General features: G+C 46.4%; 1 protein-coding gene across 2 annotated transcripts in view; it reads left to right on the top strand.

The window, feature by feature from the left end:
- The window catches only part of PACRG (parkin coregulated), a 497878-nt gene that overhangs the window by 451142 nt on the left and 36031 nt on the right, over positions 1-10705 (top strand). The window contains exon 5 of one of the 2 annotated variants that reach the window (XM_003792385.2): positions 4686-4802. The exons of the other annotated variant lie outside the window; for it this stretch is intronic. Coding sequence (XP_003792433.1) covers positions 4686-4802 — 117 coding nt within the window. The remainder of the gene's footprint in view (positions 1-4685; positions 4803-10705) is intronic. 2 annotated transcript variants of the gene reach the window in all.

The following is a 10705-nucleotide window of genomic DNA, read 5'->3' as shown; positions in this document are numbered from 1 at the left end:
GAGGTTAGTGTGTATGCACACTGGTGCGTATGTGCATGTACGTGTGTATAGGACGAGGTTAGTGTGTATGCACACTGGTGCGTATGTGCATGTACATGTCTTCTCCATCACTGGTTTGGCCTATTCAAATTTCAAGAGCTACAAAGAAATAAGTTGCCAAAGAAATCAGAAAAACAGATGAGCTCTCACGATATTTCTAAGAAATATAATTCTATTAATAAAATCAAATTGGTTGGAATCCAAAAGCATTTTAAACTTTCAGAACAAATTGAAGTGTTTAAAGTTTCAGAGCAAATGTCTAAATGTCTATCTAAAATTTAGTGGATTTTAGAAGTAGGAGAGAAATTAGAGCCTGTCTATCCAAACCCTCTTATTTACTGGTCTTGTACAAGGTCACACAGCCAGGTGGTAGTCAAGTCCGACCTAAAATGATCCTTCCCCATCTCCTGGCCCTGTTCTCTTAGCTACACTCCCTATTTATAAATATAATGCATGTTTTCAGGGTCAGAGTAATATTAGAAGAGATTAAATTACACAAAACTATCTTCCCTCACCAGGTGCTCTCCTAAGCCTGAAATTCCACTATTAGATAATCATTCCTTGGGTAAATACGTTTCTGAGCTGGTCTGCTCCTCAGACAGAAATGGCCCTTGGGCCCCCACAACCCCACGCAGAGATGGGGCACTCTGCTCTGCAAGGTTGGGGCTTAGGGTGATGCAGGATGGGGGGCGCAGGGGCACCAGGCACTCCCTGAATGCCTTCAGGGCCCAGGAGGAAAAGAAAGATATGGGTGGTGAGGGAGAAGGGGGTCCCTGCCTCCTCCCCAGTACTCCTCACCCCAAGCCGGGCACAGCAGAACTGTCCACATCACAGGTAGTAAACTTAAAATGCAACATCTTCAAAAACATCTTGCTCATCATGTAATATTTTTTATCTTAAAATTGACATCTGATTTTTTTAGGCAGCTGCTTTGGAAGCAATTTTCTGTTGATTGCAAGCGTCTGAAGCCTCTTGAATGACAAGAAATACCCAGCCAGAGGAAGGGGGGAGGCGCAGGCAGGAGGGTGGGCAGGGAGGCAGGAGGGTGGGCAGGGAGGCTCTCAGGGAAAGGCACAAAACTAGCCCCCTAAAGGGGAGAGCTTTAAATTCTACCCTTTAAAAAAAATCCCGACAAACACACCCATTGTTATTTGTTCTGCCGAGAAAGTAACAGACAAAGCAGTTGTCAGCCAGGACAGAGCTGCCCGGTCAGCACATAGTCGGGCTTGTCCAGCTCCTGAGTGGGCGCAGATGGGCTCCCAACTGGGGTTTGCTCTCCCCTCAAGGTCATGGTCCAGGATGAGGTCAGGTCACAAGGATTCCGGGTCAGCCCTAGGAGCCTGCAGTCAATCTAAGGGGGGATGATGGCATGAGGCCACTCCCAGCAGGGAGGCAGAACTTTGCCACTCTGCCTGGGAGGCACCTGTCCCTCTCTCCCTGCTCCCCCCTGCAGGCCAGCAGGACAGGAGAGGAAAAACCAGCTAGAGCTGCCCTGGAGTGGCCCGCCTGCACCTGCTGAGGTGGTTTAAGTGTGGACTGTAACAGCAGGGGTGACCATTTGCCTGACTCTGGTCCAGGTGCCATCTGGTTACCTTAATACTGGTCATCTTAATACTTTCTATTTCTAATCAGCTATTTAATTACGGGAACAATTAGGTTCTCCAGTACATGTGAGACCATGGCTTACGCAGTACATAAAAGTTAACAAAGTTAATAAGGGAACCTGGATGTGGACCCATCATCGACCTGGGAACATCCAACTAAAATAGCACCTCTCCTAAGACTGGATATTCCCACTGCAGCTTTCCATGCTGTGCAAGTGGGGTTGTCAGTACAGCCTGGGAGGCTTCAGAGAGGAGGGCCCTGATAAGGAGGAGGAAAGGACTGCAGTCCAGGTACCCTTGGCCCAAACTCAGCCTGCGACACCAGTCTGCTGAGGCTTGTTGCCATAGGGAACTACAAGGGCTTCAGGATGGGCAGGTGGGTGACCCAAATCTGGTCATCTTCAATGCCCAAGAGGTGGCTGATGGGCGGGGGCCACTCAGGTGTTTGCCTCTAGGCCACCACACATGGTCCCCTCGCCAGGGTGAGGTCCAGGCAGGGGGAAGGGCACAGACAGCCAGGGAGGAAGACAGACCTGGGGCCTGGGACAATCCATCACCTAGGAATTATTACAGACCTGGGACCTGGAGCAAAATCTATCACCTAGGAATTATTACCAGTAACAACAGGACCCAACTCTTACTGGAAGAAGGTGGCTCTGATTGTATAAAAGTTTTAATTTTTAAATAGCAGAATCTATCACTATTAGCTTTGTACCTTCCCCAAATGCTTTCATTTTTTAGAAGTTATTATCCTTCCAGAGAATCATGTACTAGTCTACTTTCTGCTAATTTTTCTATGAATTTTTAAAATATTTGACTTTAATTTTCTTTTAGTACACAGGATAGGATGTGTATCTAAAATTAATTTTTCTCTAATGTGCTATATCTCAACATCATATATTAATTAATCCTCCCCTACTGTTTTGTAATGCTTGCTTTATTGTATATTAAATTCTGGCTCATAAGTCTGTCTCTTTGATTCACTCAGCAAAGACATGCTGAGTTCTCCGCACATGCCAGGCACTATTCTGGGTGCTAGAGATGCAACACTGAGCAGCCCAGTGGAGATATCTGCCCTTGCAGAGCAATTTTGTTGGAGGAAACAATATAAACAAAGAAATAAATAAACCACATCATCTATCAGAGGGTGATAAGTGTTATGAAGGAAAATAAAACAAAGAGAACAGAAAATTCCAGCCAAGGTGGGTGAGATGCAATTTAAAATTGGGTGGCTAGGGGAGATCTTACCAAGAAGGAGACACAAAGACATCCCCAAAGGGACGACGGATGCGTGAGGGAAGCATGCTCCAGCCAACGGGCAGCACGAGCAAAGGCCCTGGGGGGCAGCCCTTCCTGTCTGGTGGCTTCAGAAAGGCCCATGCCGCTGGAGCAGAATGAAGGGAGGGAATGGTGGGAGATGAGAGGTGAGGCTGTCGGCAGCCCGGGTCGAACTCACCGGGAAGGAGGCTGACAGCTTCTCTGAGCAGGATGGTGTATCTGTTTTCTATGAACACTGTAGCAGATTACCCAAACTTGGCTTTGGCGTAATAGAGCAGAACTGTATCCTTCCACAGTTGTGGGGGCCAGAAGTTCAAAATCAAGCTGTGCTGATTCCACTGCAGGCTCTGAGGAAGGGCACATTCCATGCTTTCCCACCCCAGCCTCTGGTGACTGTGACCAGCCCTTGGTGTTCTTGGCTTGTGGACACATCACTGTAGCCTCGGCCTCCATCTTTGTGTGGCTTTCCCTTACGTATGTCTCTCTTTCCCTGTGTGACCTTATAAAGACTTAGGTCATTGGACTTGGGACCCACCCTAAATCTAAGATGATCTCCTGTTGAGATCTTTAACTGTATCTGCAGAGACCCTATTTCCAAATGAGGTTGCACACAGGTGTGTGGACTAGATGTGGGATATACTTTTTAGGGAAACACAATTCAGCCCCTTACAGGTGGGAAACCACTGGGGGTCTGTGAACATGGGAGAGAAATAGCTGATCTGTTTTAAGGGATCACTGTGGCTACTGTGTGGACCTGGGCGAGAGGGTCAAGGCAGAAACAGAAAGTACGTTAGGAGTTCTCCCTGGTCATCTGGGCGCGAGACAACAGCAGTGGTGGAAGTGACATAGAGGTTGACTTTGATCCCTTAGTCACTTCCATTGAGTTGTTATTTTTACAACTACCAAAGTATTTTAATTGTTTTGTCTCTTTGTCTTTGAATACCTGATGGAGTTGATCTTCCCTTTTTCCTTTTCCTAGTACATAAATCTGTTACTTTGTATGAGATGGTATTTTATCTTCTCCTTCAAGATTACTGTATATATTTAAGTTTATGATTAGATTGATTGATTATTCAAGTCCTTTATTGTCTTTTTAAAGGTTTTTAAAAACTTTATAGCAGCAATATATGCTTATTATCAAGGGTTTCTTGGGGGAAAAGGGCTTGATATTGTGGACAGGATCTATATTTTTCTTGCTTTGGTGACTAATGATAATTGATAAGACTTAGTTTGGGTATGTTTATTTTAGATCTAGTATTTTATTGAATCGTTTCATTCAATGTTATTTTTGCTGATTCCTCTGCATGTTCTGATTTTCTGTTATAAGTGCAAATAATTATCTTTTCTCTCTTCCCATTACCTTGTCTCTATTTTGTTATGCTCCTTCTGTTAACTAGAGTTTTCAGAATACTATTAAGGAATCAGCCTCATTCCAATTTTTAAACAGAATTCAATTCTTCTATCCATTAAGCATAATACGGGCTCTTATTTTCCACAACTTTTTATCATGGTAAAAAAACAAACCTTAATTGTAATATTTCAGTATTTTTTGTGCCCTTATTAAACATTATCAGTTGCCTTTTAGACACATCACATCATTTGGTGTATTTAGCCTGTGATGTTGTGTATTGTATTAGTAAGAGCTCTGTGTTGAATTTCCTACATTATGGCACTTATCTTCCAGAAGATTCCTTCATACTGGCTTAGAGAAAGATTCAAGGTGGTAGTTTTCACATTTCTTTAATTCCTTTTTTTTTTTTTGAGGGAGTCTCACTTTGTCACCATCATTAGAGTGCTCTGGTGTCACAGCTCACAGCAACCTCAAACTCTTGGGCTTAAGCAATTCTCTTGCCTCAGCCTCGCAAGTAGCTGGGACTACAGGTGCTTGCCACAGCACCGGGCTATTTTTTGTTGCAGTTGTCATTGTTGTTTTTTAGCTGGCCCAGGCCAGGTTCCAACCCTCAGTGTGTATGGCTGATGCCATAACCACTGTGCTATAGATGCCGAGCCTCTTTGATTCCTTTCATAAGTAGGTATCTGCTTGATTTGGGTGATATCTTTATGAAAATCAATATTCTCACATTATAATCAGTATTTGTGCTAATTATGCCTACCATTACTTTTTATGAACACTTCTGGGAAAAGCACTAGCTTTCTGTATGAACATCATTATGATAAAAATGTATTAATAAAATGCCCCTAATTATCACTACTGCTTTGGCAGGGTACGGAATAATAGTTCTTGTCCCTAGGACCTGACACTGCCACCACCACCTCACAGTTTGTAGGTGACATCAGATTACACCACTCATAGATGTCTCCATGTGTGACCACAGGGCAGCATTGTGAGGCCCATTTTTACAAAGGAGGGATCCAAAACGGACATGATTAGGAGTTGATGGAAGGCAGTGTAAACAACCTGAGAAGTGGAGACAGAGCTGTCAGGTGTCCTGATCCCAGTCACACTGACCCTCCACCCAGCAGTGACCAGAGCTGAGAGAAGGCTGAGAGGACGACGGCAGGACAGCAGGGTAGGAAGGAGGTGTGCTGAGTCCCTGCTCCCTGAGACACTTCCAGCCTCTGTCCTTGTCTACTCAGGCATAAAGCCCTTGCTCCTTCGACATCCAGGTCAGGGAGCTGTGTTACCCTGCCTCCCCCTTGACCTGTGTCACCTCCTGACCTCCTTGGCCACTACACCATGTTGTTCTTAGCAGCTGGCCCAGAGCTGCTTCCCATCCCAGTTCCTCACCATCCCAGGTGACCCCAGTATCTATCCCCAGAGAAAGACAACTCCTCTCACTGCTTTGATCTATTCAACTCTACTGGTCATTTTGACATCACTTCAGCCACCCAGACCTGGGAGCAACTCAACCCTGAGATTTTCAACTCTGACATCCCTCCCTGACCCTCATTTCTTATCCTTCCATCTCTCTGCAATCTGCCCTCTCAGCTGTGTCCTCCTCTTCCACCTTTCCTGAGCTGTCCTTACTCTCTGAGCCCTTTCCTGGCCTGAATTCCTCCCCTCCCTGAGCTGAGTTGGTCACTGGGACTGCACGAGGCCCCCCATCTGCCTGCCCCCAACTCTGTTCTCAGGGGTGAGGGGTGAGAGAAGGGCAGTGCACCTGGAGGAAGGAGCCAGAACCCTCTGCAGTGCTGCCCTCTGAGGACATGAGGGGTCCCAGGGTCGGAAGAGGGTGGACGACAGTGCTCCCTGGGGACGTGGGAGGGCCCTCTGACTTCCAGGTCCAGCCCTGGGTTTATCTTTGGTGCCTCCAGATCTGACTCTGCCCGCCCTCGTCTGTGATCTCAGCTCCCTTCCCTTCCCCTGCAGGGTGGTTTCCGCTCTACTGTGGGCCAGGCCCAAGCAGTGCCCCGGGGCAGCCGCTTGCCAGCCCCACCCCTTCCTCCCCTGCTCAGAGAGCCCCCTCCAGCTCCCACGCTGGTCCATGTTGGTTGAGTCCCTTTTAGGCTTTAGAGCCGGGGCACAAAGAACAAAGGCCATTTCGTCTCCAACGCTGCAATTATTCCAAGTTCAGTCTTCAAAGAGCAGAGATTTTTCTGCTTCGTCTACCCACAGCTCAGCAACTGTATTTCCACACCTATTGTTATTCTATTTCTGTCCCTAATTGCTGTTATAGAAAACCCCGCCTAGCCTAGCGAAGCTTCGGGAGTTGCCAATCCGTGGGCTCCCTTCAAATGTAAATGTTTATGCAAATGCCTTTGGAGGCTGGGAGTGGGATCCTGTGGTCCCCCCTGGTAGGAGTTGAGAAAGAATACTGCCGGGGAGGCTGGGAAACAGCAGACAATCCTCTGCCCTCATTATTTAAATGCTCACTGCTCTGAGATGGCTTCCTGTCTCCAACTTCCTCTCCCACTCTGGCAGCTGAATTTAAAATACTTGCTACAAAATGCTGCTTCTTAGGGACACTGCTGCTTAACCCTTTTGTGTTTGCTCCCTGAGGGACACTGCATGTTGGCCAGCTACACTCCTCCCAGGGACTATTCCTAGGAATCTCAGTCTTCCATTTTTACATGTGGAAAATTGTCTGTCTAAGATTTTGGCTATGGCTTGGTCAGCATTGTTGGCAAGACCTGAAAATAGCAGTACCTTACCACTCCAAGCAGAGTTACAAGCCTTCCAAAAACAGCTACTGAGTCAATAAAAATGTTGTCTCCCCCAGAGTCAGCGGGCCGACCCCAGAGCTTCAGCTTTCCTCCCTCTGCCTTCCGGAGGACCCTGGTCCTGAGCCCCCAGCTGCTCTCCGCCTCCTGCCCTGCCCATGCACAGGGCAGGCTCTTGGCACCCCGCTCTCCCTCCTTCCCACCTCACTGGCCTGCCATTACCACCGGCAGCATCTCGGTCCAAAGAAAGTCCTCAGCTTCTGAGCATCAGACCCTCTTCTCAGCGGGTTATAGGACAGTTGGCCCTGCCTCAAAAATATTCAGAAAGAACAATTCTTCTGTACTGACCATGTACAGACGTTTTTCTTGTCTTTCTTCCCTAAACAATACAGTATAACAGCTATTTACACAGCATTCACATTGATTCAGGTGTTATGAGCAATGTAGAGGTGATTTAGAGTCCATGGGGAAGCCTGCACAGGTTAGATGCAAATACAGTGCCGTTGTCCACCAGGAACTCGGGGAGCTGTGGATGCTGGTGTTGGAGGGGCCCCTGGAACCAGTCCCTGGATGCTGAGGGACGACAGTGTTAACTTACCTGCTTCCTTTATCAGTAGCTTCCATGTTCAACATTATATCTGATTTTCTAAGATAAATTCCAAACTAAATGAGAGGGGCAAAACACAAAATGCTGGAAAAATGATCCGAGCCCACAATTTTTAGCTGCGTGTCTTTTGTTATTCAGAGATGTTATTTAATATTCCCTGAAGGTCTGCTGAACCTGTGTTCAATAGAAAGACAGGGAAGCTCACCCTCCCCTGGAACGTCATTCATGTTCTGAAGTGCTAAAAATACACTTTCAAGTACAATTAGCTGATTTAAGAGGCAGAGATTGTGTCACTCTCTGCCTGCCTCCTAGGGTCACGGGGAGGTAGAGGGTGGAGTGATACGGATTCATGCTTCCAGCATGGTAGGAAGGAGATCTCTGTCAATTCAGGGTGGCTTTATAATTATCCAGCAAGATCAGAATATCTGATCAAAGCTTATCACTCTGGTCTACTCAGTTTCAACGTGATCTCCTTCTTCTTAGATCTAATAATGCATCACAAATTGACACGTGTTTGGGAAAATGATTTATGGTTCAACTCACTCACTCAGACCCTGCCATATGCCTGCCAATTATTCACTCCCTTTGCTTATTCTCCGTGCAGACTTGCCTAATGTCAGTGGCTGTAACGGTCTCCAGCTTCATTACATCTTTCTCAGGAAAAAATGGATCACTGGATTGCATAAAATATAACTTTGCCTGAAATTGTGAAAAATAAATACATTTACATACTAGAGGCCAGGGTATTCCGAGTGCCCTGAGCCCTGTGAGGCCTTGCAGACCCACAACTCGCAGTGGCACAGCAGCTGTGCCAGGGACCAGGAGAGCCAAGGAAGAATCCTGCAACTATCTATGAGCCACCCAGATTGGAGCAAGATAACGGACCTCACTGCTCAAGAAAGAAACATTAGTTTACCAGAGGTTTCCTCACAGGCTGGGTGCATAGTCCACGTGACCCTGTCCCCTCGGCCAGCACGTACAGAACACACTCAGTGCTCAGGCCCAGACCCCACTCTAAACCTCAGAGCAGGGTCAAGTCTATGCAGAAATGCGTCCCCACCGCACCCCCTTCTCATTCCAATCACAAAGGCTCTTTGACAGCCTCTCTTCTACAGGCCAAAACTGTGGGAAACTTTCTCACGTTAGCCTCTCAATGTTTCTGAGATCTGGAACTGAAAGACCCACAGTCAAGTTAAAAATGACATTCTCACCGAAACAATTTATGAAAAGCCTATTACCTAGCAATTTTGTATTTGAATGCAATTATGTTAATGTTATTAGTACATTATGAATGGTACTAATATGATTATTGTTTTGTGTGGTGTTACTGGAAATTAATTTAAATGGATTTACATATTTTTAAGATCAAGAGCACTGCTAACATGGATAAATAAGAAAGCTGACTTATTTTGAAAAAAAAATAAACACAGAGAGAGTTAGGTTGTGACTTCATTTGTAACAGTGACACAGTCATTATTGTGGTTTTTGTTAATGTATTTTGCAATTTCCACAGTGTGTTTCTTGTTTAAAGAAGCGACCTGAGTTAATCTCCTCAGCCCCCTCTGAGATACGTTTAGCCCCCTGTTTACTTGAGGGAGCTGAGTGTCACAGAGAGGAAACAGCTCATCTCAAATTATACCCAGAGCCCAGACAGTGCAACATGCAAACTCAAGTTGCTCAGAACACAACTGCTACACTGAGGTCATTGGGAATGTAGCTTTTCATGTTAAATCATTTACAATTCTAATTAAATAAGGCCCAACACCTGAAAACTCTGCTCTTCAGGACCTCAGTGAAAGGAAATGCTTGTTTCTGCACCAGGGAGGCTGGTTTCCATCTACCACTGTGCCTTCTGCTGCTTGTTGGAGGAGACCCTTTGGGCTGCTTGACCTTTGCTGTGCACCTGCCCTGTGCCCACCCTGGGGTGTGTCATAATCTGCCGCTAGAGACCCAGGGTAAACATGAAACAAGTTAGGAGCATGAGATACCCTGTGTGGACTTGGCCAGGGCAAACATTAGGTGCCCGCTGAAGTTGCTCCAGGGTGACTGACCGAGGGGGCCCTGATGGTCAGGAAAGGCTACCCAGAGACAAGCTCTGGGCTGAGCCTAGACAAAGATTTCTGACAAGGAGGCACTGGGCATCCGTGGGTGCAAGAGGCAGAGGCATGGTTTCTGAAGCTTGTACAGGGCAGATGCAGAGATTTGCTTGTGGAGAGGAAACTGGGGGTGAGAGGGAGATGGGGACAAACTGCAGGTGACCTGTAGGCATATGGCTGGAGGAGGGGAGAGTGTTGCTTCCAGCTTTTAAATACCTGAAATCGACAAGGGAGAAGGTGCCTCTGCCAAACCAATCTGGCAGCTGTGTGCAGAAGGAACTGGAGGAGAACCAGGGAGTGACGAAACGCGTCTTTTCCAAGTATCTAGGCCTGGGGTGATAAGTGCCTGGGCCACCTGGGAGTGGTTGTCACTGCCCAGCCCAGGGCCATTATCTAATCTAATAAACTAGTGCCAGGGGTCACTACAAAAGTTTTGAGACAGACTGTGGTATGGTCTGTTATTTTGCTTCCGAGACACACAGTGGCCAGGGTCCTTTCTGGTTCACCCGTGCGAGTTTCAACTTGCTCAGCTTATTGGTGCTGCTGGGAGGGCTCCATTTGTTTCTATCTGCACGGATTTTACGTTTCTTATTTTTGTGTATCTCAAAACTTTCATAATGACCCACATAAGCTTTGAATCACAATTTTGTGCTCATGTGTGCTAGTGATTGATGATTTACTTTTAAACTAAAAGTGCTTTGAGAAGCAGTGCTCAACTTATTGTCTATCTTTAGCTTGCAGGAAACAGCAACACCCAACAAATGTTTGCTGAATGAGTGAATGAGTGAGCAAGTGAGTGAGCGAGTGAGTGAATGAGTGTGTGACTGAGTGAATGAGTGAGTGAATGAGTGAGTGAGTGGGTAAATGAGTGAGTGAGTGAATGAGTGAGTGCATGAGTAAGTGAGTGAGTGAGTGAATGAGTGAGTGCATGAGTGAGTGTGTGAGTGAATGAGTGAGTG

Source organism: Otolemur garnettii, unplaced genomic scaffold (genome assembly GCF_000181295.1).
Source record: "Otolemur garnettii isolate 467f Iridium unplaced genomic scaffold, OtoGar3 scaffold00056, whole genome shotgun sequence".
Lineage (NCBI taxonomy): Eukaryota > Metazoa > Chordata > Mammalia > Primates > Galagidae > Otolemur > Otolemur garnettii.
The sequence above is the reverse complement of the archived record's forward strand: the minus strand, read 5'-3'. Positions and strand labels throughout refer to the sequence as shown.